Source organism: Ursus maritimus, unplaced genomic scaffold (genome assembly GCF_017311325.1).
Source record: "Ursus maritimus isolate PB19 unplaced genomic scaffold, ASM1731132v1 scaffold_15, whole genome shotgun sequence".
Classification (NCBI taxonomy): domain Eukaryota; kingdom Metazoa; phylum Chordata; class Mammalia; order Carnivora; family Ursidae; genus Ursus; species Ursus maritimus.
In genome coordinates this window covers 16734648-16754433 of record NW_024423897.1, presented here as the reverse complement: position 1 = coordinate 16754433, position 19786 = coordinate 16734648, and the positions used below count along the sequence as shown (strand labels likewise).

General features: G+C 46.9%; 1 protein-coding gene across 3 annotated transcripts in view; it reads left to right on the top strand.

Annotated features, from left to right (window-relative positions):
• CYFIP2 (cytoplasmic FMR1 interacting protein 2) overlaps positions 1 to 18229 on the top strand; it is a 120969-nt gene extending 102740 nt beyond the window's left edge. For all 3 annotated transcript variants that reach the window (XM_040630371.1, XM_040630369.1, XM_040630370.1), the window contains 5 exons: positions 4926 to 4998; positions 5468 to 5562; positions 10683 to 10921; positions 12400 to 12547; positions 15321 to 18229. In XM_040630371.1, coding sequence (XP_040486305.1) covers positions 4926 to 4998; positions 5468 to 5562; positions 10683 to 10921; positions 12400 to 12547; positions 15321 to 15488 — 723 coding nt within the window. In that variant the 3' untranslated portion in view covers positions 15489 to 18229. The remainder of the gene's footprint in view (positions 1 to 4925; positions 4999 to 5467; positions 5563 to 10682; positions 10922 to 12399; positions 12548 to 15320) is intronic.
• The last annotated feature ends 1557 nt before the right edge of the window (positions 18230 to 19786 follow it).

Below are 19786 nucleotides of genomic sequence, written 5' to 3'. Positions count from 1 at the left end.
AGACCATTTAATCCAACCTCTTCATTTTATTCCATTTAAATTGTTCTTAATTGCACATGATAAATCAAATACTACAGACGAGCTTATGATGAGAAACATCATTCTAGGCTCCGCTGCACCTCTCCCCACCTGTATCCCCAGTCCCCAAGGCAACTTGTTTTCATCATTTCTATTTCTAGTTCTTCTCATTGTTCTCTCCATGATGCTTAGTAATAAGAGGATAGCTTCTATTTCTTAACTGGAGGCTCTAGACACTACTTACTGACTCCCTAGTTGGAAAGATGAGATTTTAGCTCGTATACATCTCCCCCCTCACTTCCTCTTTAATATTTGATTATGTTACTTATTACCTCTATTGCTTCTCTTGTGATCCGAGATAAAATACTGATACCACCACTGCTTCTTTTTGTAACATCATTTAGCATCTTGACTCCTTTCTGTGCAAGATGAGGAAATTAACACCCTCAACTTCACTTCTGACACTTCCACAAACTCTTACCTCATGTCAGCTACACTTTTACTTTTCTGTGGTCAAAGCTATATTTTTGTAACATTTGTTTTTTCTTCTGCATCTGTAACTTGTCCTTCAATGTAACTTAAAGAAAACAAAACAAAGCAAAAACATATATGATTTAAGTTGTTATATCTATGCAGATATTATTCCTTGCTGGACCATGTGGCATGCTAGGATTTCATTTCCTTTCCTCTAATGCTAGCTCAAAACCCCCAAAGCTCCATATTTTAAGGTTAAAAAATTAGTTACTTTCAGAGTTTTTTCAAATTAATTTTTTAAAGTAATATATGTTCAATATAGAAAACTGAGTAAATATATAAAAAGTAGGAAAAAACAGGGAGAAAGAAAGGGATAGAAAATTAAGAACACCTGAAAGCATTTCTTAAAAATGCTTCATATAATTTACACAGAATAGTCAGTAAAATCGAAGAGAAAATACTTTTCTTAGTAATAAGGGAAAGGTGCAGGCCTGCATAAGATGGGCCCACATCCCAAAATAGAGATGTTGTCCCAAGTCTCAATTCCCTTCTGTGCTACAGACATTCAGTTTTTATTGCACATGCGTACTGAGCATTTACTATCTATCAGACACTGTGCTCACTATTGGGAGTAAAATATAGTCAAAATAGACATTGTCCCTACCTTCGTGGAGGTTACATTCCAGTAGGGGGAGATAGACATTAATCAAGCAGTCATGGGTAGGCAATATAAAGTATAAAACAAATTGGGTTCAAACATTGAAAGGAAAAGAACTTGCTTCTTTGAGGACACCTGAGGAACCTGCCCAGGCTCAGACCTCCCTTTCTTAAGGGGGTCAAGAAAGTCTCCCTTGAAGGAATGATGGTTGAATTGAGATCTGAAAGAAGAGTGGGAATTTACTAAGCAAAGGGAGTGCAGGCAAGAGCTGGGTTTGGGAGCATTCCAGAGAGAAGGTAAAAACTCTATGATGGGTGCACAGATGGTACATTCAAGTAACACAAGCTGTTATGGCTGGAGCAGGAGGAGCCAGGGGCAAGTGGGGAAGAAACCTACTCTCAGGGCACTTCACATGCCAAGGGCTGGATGGGTTCCTGGGCACAGTGGAAGCCCCAGTGTGGATCCTTTAAGATCAAGATTAGATAAGGAGGAGATTGACCATTAGCATAGACACCCACAATGGAGGCTTGTTTGGCTCCCTGACCCAAGCCTTTGTGTGCTCTAAACTGGACATTTTCATCAGTTGCAATGGCCTCATCTAAGGAATGCCGAACAGATACCTTCCCTGGAACGTGTTGCGGCGTATGTAGCCACCTCATGATGCAAATGACCTCATAGCTCATCCTCTGGGACCTTTAAGGTCCTTTTTCCCACCTCTATTAGGAAAGCACATCTTCCTGTCTTTCCTCACCTTCATTAACAAATTGCATTAGGACATATAGAACATACAGGAAGTGTGCCAGACGGAAGTTCCCCTTGCCCCAAAGAACCTCTGATCCTACAGTTGCTAACTGGAGGACAGGGGATATGCAGAGAGGGGTAAATGGAACACTCTCGTCCCTCCCAAAGAAATCTGAAGGGGGAGCTCATCTTGTAAAATGAGTAAAGCAACAACATTGCTCTTGTAGAGGACCCAGAACCTTCTTCCCCTTCCTCCATCCCCTAAGGTGGCACCCAGTGTCAATTTTATTCACATTAATAAAATAGAAAGCTGATAGTTCATCCAATAGGCAACTTTTCTAGTAAGACATTTCTAGGAACAACTGAAATTTTTGGAAGAAAAGAAGGAAGGTAGGAAAACTCAGCAATGGAGCTATCATAACCGATCCTCTGCTTAGAATACCTCCATAGTTCCTCACTGCACTTAAGATAAAATCCAGACTTTATACCATGCCTACGACCCCCACATGATGGTCCCTCCCTATCATTAGGGCCTCAGTCTGTACCATGATTCCTAGCACGGCATCACTATGCTCCAGCTTACTTTCTGCCCCAGGGCCTTTGTACTGGAATGCTCTTACCTCATATCTTCGTGGCTGGCTTCCTCGCTTCATTCCATCTTCTTTCAAATGTCTCTCCCTCCAAAAGGATTTTCCTAACCACCCTTCCTCAAACAGTCTCTTCTCCATTTCCAGTCACTTTCTAGCTTATTACCTTGTTTTCTTTTATCACTATCTGAAATTTTCTGATTTGTTTGCTTGTTTTTATCTGTCTCTATCACCTAGAACATAAATTCCATGAGGACAAAGATCTAGTCTAACTTGTTCAACATCATATCTGCAAAGCCTAGAACAGTGCCAGGCACTCAACCAATATTTGTTGATGAACGTATGTAATGGTATTCTCATACTTGGAGGTTGGTTATGTGGCTAAATAAATTTATTCACCTAAGAAAAATATGAGCTAACAAATATGCATTCATTAGTCAATCGTTATTGAGAAACTGTTATGTTCTAGGCACTGGGGAGAAGAGGCAAATTTAGAGACAGCATCCCCACGCATAAGGAGCTCGGAGTATTGTGGTGGTCAGTGGGAAGGAATGTGGAAAGAAGCAAGAGACATGAAGATTTAATGGTCATGAGAAGTAAAGAAAAGGAAGAAAATGAGCCTCAGGTTTTAGGCTTGGGCAAATAAGGAGATGGTCATGCCTTTCTATGAGCAGAGGAACCCTAGGGAGGAAGGAGGGAAGGTCAACTTCGGAAATGTTGAGGTTTGGAATATCCAAGTGGTGATACCCAGCAAGAAAATGGATATCCAATTCTAGAGTTTGGGATTGGTGAAAGGAGCCATATCCTTGATACATATAAACCCCCAAAACTCACTTGAGAAAAAATTTGGTAACCTGCATCGTCCTATGGCTATTAAAAAATTTTTATTTCTAATTAAAAAAAAAAAAAAACTTCCGACAAAGAAAACTCCACATGCAGATGGATTCACTTGTGAATTCTACAAACATTTCAAGAAGAAATAATACCAATTCTGCACAGTTGTTTCTGGAATACAGAAAAGAGGGGAACTCTTCCCAATTTATCTTACAAGGTCAGCATTATCCTAATATCAAGACCAAAGACATTTAAAAAGAAAACAGCAAATCAATGCCCCTCACGAATATAGAGTAAAAGTCCTCAAGAAAGTATTAGCAAATAAAATCCAGCAATATATAAAAAGGATAATGCATCACAACCAAGTGAGGTTTATCCCCGGAATGCAAGCCTTGTTCATCATTGAAAAATCAATCAGTGTAATTAGTAAATTAAAGAATAGTCTGACTGACCAATAAGCCAAGTTTTAAATTATATGATGAATCCAAGGACCTAAGTTTAGAAATAGCAATCAATACCGTGTTATTTGATTTAGTGGTTATGAGAGAAATAGCTTAAGGAAGAGGGGGAATTTCCCCCCAGCTAAGAAACTGAGAATGGCACTCAGGAAGGTTCCTTTGAGGGGTTCACTCATCTTTTCTCTGCTAGCCTCCCTTCAAGGACTGACCTAGAGTAAAAAAGGAGTTTGGGGGTTCCCCGTCTTGAGCAGTCAGCCTTCCAGATTTCTAGGATGGAGTATTCCACCCATGCCCAGGGAAGGAAAGCCAAGGACACTCACAGTCCTGATTTTCTCAGAGGCTTAGGATCCAAGAGTGCCAGAGCTGAATGAAGTCTGGGCCTTACCTAGTCCAAATCCCTACAGTGTAAGGAAGAGAAACCAAGAGCCATGGAGGGTGGCTTCTCTGGGTCCCTTTACCCCATCCTCTGTTCTGAAATCCAGTTATCATAAACTGGTCACGGGACAGCAAGCCCATTAGACCCTATCTTCCAGGCCTGTCCTCCCCAGACTTTCCCTCTTTTTAAGATGTTTTAAAGCTCACTTTTATGCATAACAAGTTACCATCAAAACCTATCTGTCCTGGGTTCTAGTTTCTCTTTTCTCACTAGTTGGTATCTCGTGCGGAGAAAACCCAACAGAGACAGGCCTTTGCATGGAATCATCATCGGTGGATGGGTGGACTGACCCAGCCACCTGCTTTGAGCCTACAAGCCTCACAACCAACCAGACAAACATGGAGTCTGGGGCCCATCATCTCTGTTCAGTTCCTCTGTCACTCATTTGAAACCCTCAACAAATTCCTTATAAGATTATAATGAAAATGTATTGCGCCCTCATTATGTGCCAGAGACTATGCTGTAAGGTTATGCATTCTCTCACTCGATCCTTACAAAAACTCATTAAATAAGTACTATTCTGCCGGTCCTCATTTTGTGGCTCAATAAAGAGGCTCGAAGAGATTAAGCAACTTGCCGAAGATGCCATAGCCAGTAAGAGGAGGAGTCAAAATGTGGACCCTAGCTGCCTCCGGGGCGCAGGGTTTCAGGAATGAAAATTCCTTGTGGTTTAAAATGAGAATTGTTTCCCCTTTCTTTTCTTCTACCTCTGTTCGCAGTCTCAGGAGGAAGTCTGTGATTTGCTCCACGCTGCACCCTTCCAAAACATCTTGCCTAGAGTCTACATCAAAGGTAAGAAACCACCAACAGCAGCTAACTAGCCAGCTTGCATTTGAACTTCCGGCTCACGTACTCCCAATAAAGGCAGACCTGCAGTACGAAAGGGAGAAGCTTAAATAAAGCTTTGGGCAGCTAGTCAATGCTCACAGAATCGCAGAGTTGGAGTGACCCTCCGGGCCTTGTTCCTTGGTCCTTCTAGGTCGTCCCTCATGTGTTCCTGTCTAGCTTTGGTTGAACTCTTTTGAATGATGGGAAACTCACCACCCCGTAAGGTAGATAATTCTGTCATTGGACGGAGATACTAGAACGTGTTTCCTCGTAGCAAGTTCTGATCACACTTTAGAACGAAGGAGAACAGTTCTATGCTGTCCAGCCACATTTGGGAACACAGATACATCACTGGTCCTCTGAGAGTTTTTCCTTCTTCAGTTCCCCCAGGGTACCCTGAGTCTCATTTTCTGCTCTGCTGCTCCTTTTGCAGAAGGGGAGCGTCTGGAGGTCCGCATGAAACGTCTGGAAGCCAAGTATGCCCCGCTTCACCTGGTCCCTCTGATAGAGCGGCTGGGGACCCCTCAGGTATGATCCTTCTATCCAGACTCTGAGAAACAAAAGAAAGTTTAGAGGGCGAGCATTTGGTCCAACTCCCTCATTTGACAGGCAGGGAAACTGAGGCCCAGAGAGAGGGTGGAAAAGAATGTCTACAAAGCCTGTTAGTGGCAGGGTCAGGTCTGGAATGAGATTTGCTGTTTCCCAGGCCTGAGTTCTTTCTTCTACACCCTGTATCAGCTATTGTACCAGGAAAGAAGGAAGTCAGACAAGTATCTATCATGCTCCCGTTAGGTATTAGAAATTCTGCTAAGTCACCTCTCAGAATTAAAACTCCACACACCCTGAGAACCAGCAATTCACTTCTGGATATCTTTGCTAGAAAAACAGATATAGGAACACAGATGTTAACTGTAGCATTGTTTGTTAAAGCAAAAACTAGAAACAACCAGTAGAGGGTTGACTAACTACAATGTGGTAAAGTTATCTAAATGTTGACTACTTGCTACGTAATGAAAAGGAAAGATGAGGTCTAGGTGCATCGGTGTGGACAGAGCAGAAGTGTGTGCTTAGGGGAAGAAGGCATACAACAAAACTCTATCAGTGAAACTGTTCCTAAAACATGATAATTCTCATGGCTCCTAATGGCGGCACCCTCTGAAGAGAGATAAGAGAGACAGAGATGGGGTGATGGTCTCCTGGGTCAGGACACTTCAGCTTTCTCTGTAATGTTTGAATATTTTCAAAAGTGAATAAGCTCATATGTTAATTCTGTGATTAAAGTTAAGTTTTACAGGGGTGCCTGGCTGGCTGAGTCAGTAAAGCATGGGACTCTTAATCTTGGGGTTGTGAGTTCAAGCCCCACGTTGGGTGTAGAGATTACTTAAAAATAAAATCTTGGAAAATAAGATTAATTTTTACAAACGAGTACCGGTTGCTGTGAACATGGAGGTGGGGGGGCAGGACCCCAGCCTCAGAGAACTCACAGACTGGGGCAGGAGTCAGGAAAGAAAAGAGTAGTGAGGCGGCCAAATGCACGTGCTGTCTCCGGGGGGTGGGGGGGCTGGGGGGGTAGGCCTTCCGGAGGAAGAGAAATGGGGCACCCTGGTGGAACAAGCCGGGGTGGTCTGTCTCGTTTACCTTTGCCAGCTGCATAAAAGGTTAGGATTCAAATCTGCGCTTGGACTCGCATTGCCGGGTTCCTCTCTGCTCTTATCACAAAAGCTGAGGAGTCTGAAGGACTCAACGTCCTCAGCCGGGGCAGAAGGCAGCCTCTTCTCTCAGAAATCAGGGCAAGTATTTGGAGCACATTGCAGGACCCAGTCCGCTCAGGTGTCCCGCTGATGAGCAACCCTTGCCAGACCACCTGCATGCCACCCAGCGCCTGCTGGATACGGTGACTAAATGTTCAGTGGCATTTGGGTTCTTTGAGTCACCACAGGGAGAATTCAGACCCTGCAGAGCGCGCACATTTTCTTTTTTGGCCTTCAGAGGCTGAACAGAGGAGTCCTCGAAAGATTTCCTTTTAGGGAGAAATCCCCCAAGCCAGCGACATAGAAATGTGTCTGCTCTGCTGTTGGTGTCATCCTACAAGAATCTGGCCTCTCGCACCCAGGGTCTGGCATGTGTTTCCACTTAGGAGACTGTGAATTCCTTCCCTGTTCTGGTGAACACCATTTCCCTGGGACTGATAGAAATCTCAATTTGTCAAACGCGGAGTCTTTAACAAACAAAAGCCTAGACATTCTGCTGGAGAGGAAGTACCAGTTTTCTAAGTCACCCGGCCCTCAAGGAATAGTCCAAAGCTAAGTTGTCCCATACACCAAAGAAGAGTAACGAACTATTACCCTCCAAGCTAGCGGGGGTGCGGGAGATTCACATAATAGCTAAGCCGTGATGGGGACATGCTGCCACATGTTCAAAGTCAAGACGTTTTAATGGTATTGCACTGTTTGCATTTATTTCTGGGACATACTAAGGTGCTATCATGGAAAGTGCGCTCCGGCAGGAGGTCAGAACACAGGGGTCCTCATCCCAGCTTCACACTTGATGCACAATCTGGTGCTAGACATGTAATATCTCAGTCTTTGTCTCCCCACCTGTGAAATGGGCTAACAGCTGCCGTGCTGCCTTCGTTGAGCCGGCTTTCGTGAATGTTCTGATGAACGAAAATGAGTAAGAGACTTTCAAAAAACACAAAGGATTGTAGAAAGGATTATCGAGATGTCATTTTCCTCCAGAGATCACTAAATGTAATCAAAGTATCTGTGCAGAAATTTATTTCCACATTTATTTTCACAGGTGCTTTTTCTGTTCCCTTGTTCACTCAGAAAACAAAGGCAGAAAGAGAGAAAAATCCCCCACTGAGTAGAACAGAAAAGAAATGGATGAAATTTATGTGAAACACACACAATATATATGTATATAACACCAAGTCACAAAGTGGGGCCTTGGCTGCAAACGGTCCTCGACGCACTTTTTCAAAGCAAGAAGAAACGGATAGACCTACCCAAAGGAAAAAGGACACGGAAGAAAACTCGCGCCCTAAAAAGTATAAATGCCAACAAAACCAGCAACAGTGTTTAGCCTTACCAGTAATCACTGAAATGGAAATTAAAAGAAGGGGTGCAATTTTTCAGCCCTCAAGTTGGCAGAGACCTTTCCTTACTGATAAGAGAGAGCTGGTGAGGTTACAAGGAGTGGATGGTGGAGAGTGGCTCCGCTTTCCTTCAGCTCGTTACTATGTTGCAGAAGCCTTTTAAAATAGGTACCTACTTCAACAGCCGAGTCCTACTTCTAGGATTTTATCCGAAGCAAATATCAGAGAGAAGCTTAAAAAGTGTTGCGTATGGGGACAGTTGCTTAAGAATTGTCTGTAATAATGAAAATTTGAAAAACACTTTAAAATAACCAGTAAGCATAGAAGACTCAATAAATGGTGATCTGCCAGTGGCCATTTTCTGTAGCTGTTAAAAAATTATGTTGCTGAAAATATTGAAGGAAATGGTTTTGTAGATTGCTGCTACCTGAAGAGAAAAAAAAGCAAGACAGTCTGATCCAAATTCTGTTCACTAAAGATGCATACACACACTCAAATACATTAACACAAATCATAGATCAGTATTTTAAGAAACCTCATTTCTAGGTAATGGGGTTTATGGGAGATTTTTATTTTCTTATGACTTCTTGAAGCTGTTTTTCCATATTTACCCAAGTGACTGTGTTACTTTTACAGTTCCCAAGAGAAACTGAAGGGTGAATGTTTTCCTGAGGAAGGGCAAAAGCCCCTACACCTCTTCTGTCAGGGGCCCTTTGGTTGGCTGTAGTGGGGGGGTCACCAGAGTCTCAAGTCTGTCTGCAGATTTATAAACCCCATTGCTGATTTTTAGATCCCCACCATGATTATCAGGCCCTGGGGATTGATTCAGACTAACTGGATGCACACGAGATTAATTAGTAAAGCAGAAGTCTCTGTGTTAATTCACGAAGAAGAATATTCATGACTTGAGAACAAATCTGGGTCCTTTATGTATTTACTGACCATCTTCCCTGTACCAGCACCCTGAGTGGAGAGCCCTTCCAGGGTCCCAAGACCAGCGTAGAGGGTTGCCCGCTAAGAACAGCATCGAGCACTAGGTTCAGGATTTTTTTAAAGACCTATTTCTGGCCAGCTATGGCAGCCCGAATGGTCTCTTCTCTGCCTAAGAGTTTTCTCTGCCTACGGAATCAAGATGAGTCACCGTGAAAGCAGGGCTCCCTCTCCTTCATGCTTGAAACACACGTTGTCAAACTCCTCTCCAATTCACGTTTTTTGTCCTAGACTTCTCTCAGTTTATAGTTGTCATGACAATGAAGCTCCTGGCCCATTTTCCTAACAGGCTCCAGCATTGTGTTTCCTGATTTATTTCCCTCTGTGGACTAATTTAGAGGTCGCCCTCCTTCTAGGGGCTCCAGGGTGGGAGCTTACAGGGAGAAGTCAGGTAGGCTCCTTCCAGGCGCTCTGTAACGAGAGCTCTCGGGGGAGACTGCCCTCTGGAGAGCTGACCCCACGAGCGCCCTGTGGACCTCTCCGTCTCAGAGGCCAGCCTTCTGTAGCTTTGTCCCTAGATTTGGAGACCTTCCTTTGACCTCAGATTTTAATATTTATCCACTATTTGCAGATGGTTTTGAGACCTCTACCCCCAGACATTTTTGCTCATGATACGGACATGTGTTTTGATGTGCTTGTCTAGCCAGCTGATTATTAGAGATGCAATAACCAGAACCCAGGTGTGAAGCCAGTTTAAATTATTAATAGAGGTGGTTTACTGTGGTCAGAGGACTTCTAATGGGAGGAAATGATCCTGTAAAATCAGTCTCAAATTTTAAGAGTGACATATGCTTATTGCAGAACATTCAACTGTACAGAAGTATTTAAAGTAAAAAGTGAAAATCCTGCCTGTTTATCCAAGCCCATCTGCTCTCACAGTTGGTGTTTCCTTCTAAACTAGTTTACACACACGCGCGCACACACACACGCGCGCACACACACACATACACACACACACAGAGTTTTGTTTGTGGGATTGCATGTTGTTGATGTTTTTATTTTATTTTTCTATGTTAATATTTTTAATAGGACTGTAGTATACATCCTTTTCTGAAACTTGCTCTATATTCACTTAGCAATTTAACCTGTACATCTAGACTATCAGGATTCAGATCCCAGCTTGTACCACTCAGGGCTGCCTCTCTGAACCTCGGTTTCTTTACCTGTAAGATGAGGATAACAATGGCACCTATTTTGTGGGGTCAATGTGAGGAATAAATAGCTTATTATACACACACTCAGCGAGTGTGAACTACTACTAGTGTCATCTCAATCTTTTCAGTGGCTCTATAGCATTTTATTATGTAGTAGACTGGGATGTTTTTAGTTTGACTCTTCCTCCTTGATGCCACCTAGATTTTACTTGCCACAAGTAAGCCTACCACAAGACCCCTGCTACTGCACTAGGGCTTACAAAGGTAGTGCCCAGCCCTGGGCAAGATACCCACTCTGGTGAGTGAATTCCAGACACACCAGCTCCAGGGCATGGGAATCTCTGGTGAGAGGTGGAAGATGGGGTCCGAGGTGAGGATAGAAGGTTTATGCACTTTTCCGTTCCCAGCAAATCGCCATCGCTCGGGAGGGCGACCTGCTGACCAAGGAGCGCTTGTGCTGTGGCCTGTCCATGTTTGAGGTCATCCTGACACGCATTCGGAGCTACCTGCAGGACCCCATCTGGCGGGGCCCGCCACCCACCAATGGCGTCATGCACGTCGACGAGTGCGTGGAGTTCCACCGGCTCTGGAGTGCCATGCAGTTCGTCTACTGCATCCCTGTGGGGACCAACGAGTTCACCGCCGAGTGAGTACCCCAGGGGAGGCTGGGTCACCGCCCAACTTGCATGTCCGCCCCCGCCAAAAGTCTCCAGGCTACCAGGGCTCAACTAGAAGGGTGGGCAGGGGCAGGCTGTCCAACAGCTGTTCGTGGAATACATATGATGTGCAAGGTGCCGATCAGACACCAATGCTGAGCGGAAGTAGACGGTTCCTGGCCTCATACAGCAGAGGCAGGAAGGGGGATAGGTGCCTGAGAAGAGAGCTGAGTGAGTCATTGGAGTGTAAGTCACACGGTAGAACTGAGCTTTGCACATTGCCTGGGATTCGACCCTCGGGGGGATGGGGGGAACACTCCAGGAAGGGCAACACGTGGTTGGAGGCAGAGAGGGAGTGTGTGCATGTGTGTGCATTGGGACTTAGGACCTCTCAGGGCCTGGTCTTTCCACGACCGGAAGCTGCTCTATTTGTGCCGACAGGAGGGGGCCCTGGGGAGGGTTCGGCATTGAGAACCCCAGTGTCCACCTCACCCCTCACAAAACTGTGGAGTTCACAGAACAGAGAGAGGCCTCCCCAGCCAAGGGTCAGGCCCAGCTTGCGCATGCGAGCCTGGCTCGTGAGGCCTCTACTCCTGAAAACCAGGAAGCCTTCGAGAGGAACACAGTCCTGTCGTCCAAGAAGACAGAGGCAGATTCCAGTTCTCCTTCCCTCACCCAGCCACACATCGGGCACAGACTAGTGAAGAAGGCAGACGAGGTCTGCCCTCCAGGAGCCGAGCGCTCTTGAGAACAAGCCAGTGAGGGCCAGAGAAGGCTTCCCCAAGGAAGTGGGGTTGGGGCTGGGCTGGGCAACTGTTTTCGGAGCAGCTGCTGGGCCTGCACCGCCAGCCAGAGTGAGGAGGAAGCAGGGAAGCTTGCCCGTTGGGCTGCAGCTGCTGCTCGAGGATAAGAAAAACAGCAGAGAGATGACCCCACAGCCTCGGGACTTGCCCAGGATGCTGTTGAGTGCTGGCGGCATGCCGGCTGCGCGTCGCCAGACCCAGAGGACTCGCGGCCCCCACGCCCCCGCAGCATCTGCTCCTCCGCGCGCCGCGCCCCGCCCCTGCCCTCTCAGCCTACATGGGCCACCTGGTCTTCTGGTTTAAAGTGGCCTTTCCCTTCACGAGCCTTCCGCCGGCTCCTTTACAGAGGCGAGACAGATTCTCATCCGAATTCTAGTCAGCCACAGAAATCTCAAGGACTGGTTGAATTTTTTCCCTACAAATTTATCTTTTTTTTCTTGCATCAGTGGCTGACAGGCTGACACCTCTTTGTGGTTAGACCTAGAGCCATAGTCCCCGGAACTAATGAATGTATGCTCACATCTTCCCTTGCACCCACTTTACAGATTAAGAGGATTGACCCAGGGACTCGCTTGCTCACTCTCTGTACTCCTGACCTAAGATGAGGGCCCAGCCCCCGCCCTCCCCAGCCCCTCACTCCAGCTGCTTCCTCTCCCCACTCCCAGGCAATGTTTTGGTGATGGTTTGAACTGGGCCGGCTGTTCCATCATCGTCCTGCTGGGCCAGCAGCGTCGCTTCGACCTGTTTGACTTCTGTTACCACCTGCTGAAGGTCCAGAGGCAGGACGGGAAGGATGAGGTCATCAAGAATGTGGTAAGCAGCCAAGGGCTGGGGCCTGGGAAGTGGGGCCAGGCCTGACAAGCAGGCTTTCATCTGAAAAGGAGGGCGAGCTGCTTATGGAGGCCAAGTCCCCACACCACAGGTAGGTACAAAGATGCTCAGCAGCCGGGGACCTTCTCTTCAGAAGCCGTGAGTCACTTGCGCATAACCTGCTGGGATGAATCAGGTCACCCTGCAGGGCTGGGCCGGGCTCCAGACCTGAATTACCCCTTCCCTGCGTCAGACTGCCGATGCTGGCGCCTCGTGCACACAGACTCTCACCGAACGTGGAAGTCATGCAGGCACGGGGCTGGGAGCGGCATTGTCGTGGGGTGAGCGGCGCTGCCGTGGGGGCCTTGAGAAGGGCTGTCTAAACTGAGGGGCAGGTGGGGAGGGGTGGCCCGAGAAGGCTTCCCGTGGAGGCAACGCGTGGGCTGAGTCCAGAATGACCACCAGCCAATAACCAGGCAAAAAATGGGGTGAAGGGTGGGGAGGATGTTCCAGACAGAGGGAACAGCTAGCTGTAACAAAGGCACAGAGATGTGAGGGTGTACGGCTGGAGCAAAGACTGGGTCTCTAGGGCCAGCGGAAAGGAGAAGCAAGCAGGAGCTACCTCATAAAGGGTTTTTTCGTTGTTGTTGTGGTAGAATATACATAAACATAAAAGTTGCCCTTTTAACCATCGTTAAGTGTATGGTGCGGAGGCATTAGGTGCACTCAAACTGTCGTGCAGCCGTCACCGCCCTTCACCTCCAGAACTTTCTCAGCTTCCCAAACGGAAACACTGTGCCCATCAAACGCTAACTCCCCAGGCTCCCCTCCCCCAAGCCTCTGGTAACCACCCTTCCACTTTCCATCTCTGGGCTTGACTAGGGACCTCATATAAGAGGAGTCCTACAGTATTCCTTCTTTCACGACTGGCTTATTTCACTCAGCATAATGTGTTTGGGGCCACCCTGTGGTCGTTCGTACCAGAATTTTCTTCCTTTTTACGGCTGAATAACGTTCTGTTGTATGTACACACCATGTTGTGTTTATCCGTTCCCCCTTCGAGGAGCGCTGGGGCTGCTTCCGCTCCTCGGCCACTGTGACCACGCTGCTGGGATCATGAGTGTACACGTATTTGTTCAGCTCCCTCATTTCTGTGGGGGACTTACCTTCAAGTGGAATTGCTGGGTCACGTGCTGATTCTATTTTTAATGTTTGAGGACCTGCCCTACTGTTTTCATTTTACATTCCCACCAGCAATGCACAGGGGTTCCAGTTTCTCCACCTCCTTCCTAGCACTCGTTCTCTGGGGTTTTGGGTAATAGCCATCATGATGGACGTGAAGTGCTGCCTCATTCTGGTTTTGATTCCCATTTCACTAACGATTAGTGCTGTTGAGCATCTTTGCACGTGCTAATTGGCTGTTTATCTTCTTTGGAGACATGTCTATTCAAGTCCTCTGTTCACTTTGTAATTGGACTGTGTCGTTGTTGAGGTGTAGAAGTTCTTTATATATTCTGGATATTAATCCGTTATCCGATATGCGAGTTGCAGATATTTTCTCCCATCCCATGAGTTGCCCTTTCACTCTGTCGATAGTGTCCTTTGACGCAGACAAGTCTTTAATTTTGATGTGGTCCAATTTATGTTTTCTTTTAGTGTGCTTTTGGTGTCACATCTAAGAAATCGTTGCCAAATTCAGTGGCATGAAGATTTTCCTGTGTTTTCTTCTAAGAGTTTTATAGTTTTAGATCCTATGTTTAGGTCTTTAAGCCATTTTGAAGTTTGTTTTTTGCTGTTGTTGTCGTTGGGTTTTTTTGTGTATTGTATAAGGTGAGGATCCAGCTTCATTCTTTTGCATGTGGATATCCAGTTCTCCCAGTGCTGGGGTTAACATAGAGCATGACATCAGCCATGATACCTGGCTCGCTAACATGGAACACGGAGGCCGCTGGGGGCGAGGGAAGGTTTGGGAGTAGGGCGTAGGCCTTTGGAATGCCGAGGCCTGTGTGACCACTGTTGTAGGAATGCCGCGGGGAGTTGCCTTCCCCAAAGCTCTCTTAGCCCAAACCGCGACCCTGTGATCTAGGATGTAGGCATTGTCCCCTAGGCTGTATTTAGCAGAACTCACAGAACACAGATTAGCATATCGTATCTTTCCCATAAACAGATCCTCCCAGTTTCAGTAAGACCCCTTGTCACACATCACGTGCTTGAGAAACAGTGATAAAGATTTATGATTATCCTGAAGGACCAGTAAAGGCAGGAGCAAAGAAAAGCAAGGGGTCTTTGTCTCTGAGCGTTGACCCCCTTGCCTTCTCCTCTCTTACACAGCAAAGTTTGGAGTCATCTTTCATCCGCCGGTACAGGGATTGCTGGCCATTCCCGGCATCCCAGCACCATTTGTTGAGAACACGATCCTTTCTCCATTGAATGGTTTTGGCACCCTTGTTAAAAATCATTTGACCATATATGGAAAAGTCTATTTCTGGGCTGTCTATTCCATTGACCTATAGGCCTGTCTTCATGCCCGTGCCATACTATTTTGATTATTGTAGCCTGGTAGTAAATTTTGAAACTCAGAAAGGGTTCTATGGCCAAGTTAACATTTGATTGCTAAGCTCTGGAAACCCACGGAAGGCCTGAAAGGAAAAGAGTGACGTGATCATTGAAGCATCGGGACCCTGGACCCCATCCTCACTGCATCTTCTTGCTCTTGCTTTTTATTTCTCTGTCCCCTCCTCCTGCCCCTAACCTGCACATCCCTGTCCTTCCGCAGCCCCTGAAGAAGATGGCAGACAGAATTAGGAAGTACCAGATCTTGAACAACGAGGTTTTTGCCATCCTGAACAAGTACATGAAGTCCGTGGAGACGGACAGTTCCACCGTAGAGCATGTGCGTTGCTTCCAGCCACCCATCCACCAGTCCCTGGCCACTACCTGCTAGGCGGAAGGTCCTGCAGACCCTTGACCTGGAGGAGAAGAAGCAGCAGGAGAGAGAAAGCCATGGCCAGCCTGCCACAGGGTCCGACCGGACAGCGCCTGGGATCAGCCTGGAAGCAAGCAAGAACCTCCCCCCACACACCCGCACCTCCCAGGGCTGGGCCTGTGCATGCTCTCCCGTGACATCTCCATGGTGGTTTTCCATAGCGTCAATGAAAAAAAATGAAAAGAAACAGGGCAGTATGTGCTTTTTCTTTTCTTTTTTCCTCAGCCGTGTGAAGAGCCCCAGTCTCACCCCTTCTCCATCTCACAGCCCCACCCCACGTCCATGGTTGCTTCTCAAGACCTCCTCCCAGATGGTGACCTCCTACCCAGGGCCCCCGTGCGACCTCAGGAGTGAAGTCTCCGAGAAGGAGGAAAGAGCGTGGCTGTATCCGAGATACCAGCCAGACCTGACAGGCGTGTCTCCACTTCCTGGCTTCTTCACCTCCTCTGACTCCCTCCCCGCCATTTTCCCAGGGGGCATCTCCTCCTACTCTGGATGCCGGGGATTCTACCACCAACAGTACTTGTGGACCAGGCGCTGAGAGCCACGGGAAACAGAAGCCGAAGTTCCTGGTACCGGCACCATGATAGACGGTGTTGGCTCTGGCCTTCCCTGGACTCCCCAAAACCACACTCCCCTCTCAGGGCACTCCTAGAGAGAGCTCAGAAATGCATTCACAGCTGTGTCTCACTGAGTGGAACTCGGGTAGGAAGATGGTCAGGCCTGCTGTGCGGAAGCAGTATTTATTGACATAGCCTGGAATTCCATAGCCCCAAACAGAAAGCTGTGGGACCATCTCAGCATAATGACGAGGTGGCTCCTTTATTCATTAAGCAAATCCTGTGAGCAGCAAGGTGCACAGGGCAGTGGACACTGGGAATGCAGCACTGAACAAGTCAGGCACAGACTGCCCACACCCGTAGCCAGTGGCCAGATTAGGGACCACTTCTCTGCACAGACTCTCTCATCAAGGAGAACTCCCACGAGAAAGAAACTATTAAGGGGTTATTTCAACAGAAGCCCAAAACATATTGGGGTCAGAGGGGTGAGGAATATAAATAGCACTTGTCAATAAGTTTTTAATACCAGGATACACTCCCAGAAAAGGAGTCCTGTTTTAGTGAATTGGGATTCTCATTGTCCTAGAAGCTGAAAGATTCTTAGGACATTTTATCTTTAGCTCTCAAGGTTCCTCATGTTCCTTAACCTAGATTTTGAGGCATGAAGCCTATCTCACAGGGGCCTGTCTACTTGCATTTCTCTGACTGAACCAGAATCTCCCACCGAGCATGGGGAGACTGTTTAGAAGGATGGAAGCCTTTGGGAATGAATGTCTCATTACAGAGCACCTCTTCTTCAAAGGGAGCTTATGACCCTGAGCTTGTAAGAAAATATAAAATGAGACATTTGATCTCTCTCCCCCAATCCAGGGAGGAAAAGAAAAGAGAGAAAATAGAAAGAACAACAATGATCCCCTCCCTCAGGGCGGACGAATGGAAATCGTTACCATTAATCAGATGGCCCATTTTAACCCAATGGAAAGAACAAAAGGAGTCCATAGCAAGAGGTTTGTGTGATACACTCTGCTCACCAGAGAGGAGAGAGGCGGGGCTCACCAAGTGTGGCCCGAGGGCCTCCATCAGGACGTCCTGAGATTAGCTCATTTGGTGCAGATTTCTGGGCCCTCCCCCAAACCAGTTAAGTCTGCATCTCTGGGAGTCAGGTAGGGAAATCTGCCCCTTCCACAAGCTGTCTGAGTTGTTCTGTTGCACGTGGAAATCTGAGGACCACTGCTGTAGAGGGTCTCTCCACTGCTAACCTGGGCTCTGAGCTCCCTCTGAGCCATGAAAGAAAATACTTGTAGGGTAGGGAAACGATTCAGGGTGGAAGCTGGCTGATCCTCCTGTCTGGAGAGGCCACTTCTTATTCTGAGTTTTTGTTTTGTTTTTCCTCTTGATGGCCATAGATGTGTCCCAAAGGCAGAAGGGAGAGGCTATACCACATGGTAGAACACGCCTTCCAAACCCACGTAAAATCTCGAAGCTCCAGAGTCTTCTGAATCTTCAGTCCTGTCTGGGGACAGTGGGTCTTTCAGATAGAATGAAGTCCTAGAGTTTATCCCACAACCTTGCCCACTGCTTTTGTGGTTTGGATCACCCACTTGACGGGCTTGCTCTGTCAGCAACCTGCCCCCCCCACCCCCATCCTGCCTCTGTAACCCTGAATTTGACCCCCTGGGTAGAATCTTATCTCCGAGAGACTTGACCCTGGTAAATTGAGGTCTTCACCTTAAGGAGAGACATTTCATTTCCCTAGCTCGCTGGCACATTTATTTATGAATACCAAACAGGTTTAATATTCTTTCCTCCCTGGTATTCCTGCCTCCTTTTGATTTGATTTTTTCTGTGTGTCTAAGAACCAGGAAAAAAAAATCTTAGGTTTTAAAAAGTTTTAAAAAAAATTCTGTTTTAGAAACTGTCAAATGTACCATATTTGTATTAAGAGTTGTTGGGGATTTTTGTACAATGAATTTACATTTATTTATGGTGACTTATATTTACGCTTGTGATCAGATAATGTTGTTAAATTCTTAAATCATATTTGCTATGCAGCTGAAGATGATATTTTGCTTTGTATTTTGGGGTACCTGTGTTGAGTTGATAAACATTTCCATCTCCATTAAAACTGCTTCCAAACCAGCATCTTGGCCCTTATTCCTGGTCTCACCCCAGGATTCGCTGATGTGTGGAAGGCCGCGTGAACACTGATGACTAAGGAAACACCCCGAAGAGAATGGAAGGAGATAGGGTGTAGCAGGTCGGTCATCCTAAACTAATGGCTTGTTTGCTTTCTCGCTGGGGCATTACCTTTACCAATTGACACGGGATGAGACTCCGGCAGTAGCTTCCGCTCGTCAGGATTTCATAGTCTCACTGAGTGACCCCTAGTTTCAGAGGAAGGATGGGAAGCAATATTTAGTGAGGTCTGAAGTGTGCAGCCCCCAGGCTAAATCCTGACCCTCCCTTCCGTGGAATCAGCTGCAATCACTTTATGTGCTATTTCCCAACTTTGAGAGAGAGAGGCTCTGAGGTATATTTATTTTCACACAGTTAATAAGTGGTGATTCTGATTGGAACCCAGTTTCAAAGCCTGAGCTTTTGCTCGCACACTGTAAGGACCTGCTCAGCCAGGCCAGACCCCGAAACTAGACTTACAGCCACTGGACTTTTCAGGGCTTTGGGTGAGTAAGACGGAGCAGAGCCTGGTATCAGGAGAAGGCCCAGCATGGCGGCAGGGAAGTTTCCAGGCTGAAGGTACCTCTCACCCTCATCAGAAAGGATAACCCCAAAGAACACTAGAAGGTTGTATTTAAAACCAACACCGGTGCTTGGAGTTTTACGTTTTATGCAGCGGCAACTTTCCCAAAGACCATCCACAAAGATGAGCCCTGGGGCATTAGTGGCTCCCCCTTGGCTGCGGCCTCGGGCAGCCCTCTAATCTCCCAGGGCTTTGGTTCCCTCTTCTTCAAGTTGGACACAATAATCTGAGGCACCTTCCAGCTCTACGACCCTGATCATTGGTAATGTCCCAGTGGGGTACTTTGAGGTGCCTGACTACTTCCCAGACTCGAAATCTTTTTCAGCCATGTGTCCCCGCCTCCGAGGAGTCCCATCGTTACAGGTTGTGTATTTGAGCCGCTGTAGTTGGGGTGCAGTTGGTATTAGTCCTGAGCAATGCTCAGGGAAAAGAGGGTTCCGCGGTCGCATGGGTTTGGGGGATGCCTCCTGCTTTTTCCCTTCTTGAAGATCTGCAGTGCCCTGAGTCCTGCAGCACTCACCAGCCTGGAATGGACCCCATCACCTAGCGGCCATGACTTTGGAAACCCCTCTCTCTGCAGCACTACTAATCCTCCCGTGGAACATGCTTTGAAAAATACTGGGCTGAGAACATAGAAATCCATGTTAGATGTATACAGACAAACAACAAAAGCAAAAACTCCCACGGGAGAAGGACCCCTGCCTCACAGGCAGTCCTAACACCTGGGCACAATCAGAGATGTGGGGACCTGGCAAAGTACTGAAGGGTTTCAGATGGAAGAGGGAAGCAATTTCACGATGGGAGAGAATAGGGTAGCAGAGCATATTGGTTCGCTAGGGCAGCCATTACAAAATACCGCAGACCACATGGTCTAAACAACAGAAATTTACTTTCTCAGTTCTGGAGGCTAGAAATCCACGACCAAGGTGACATCAGGG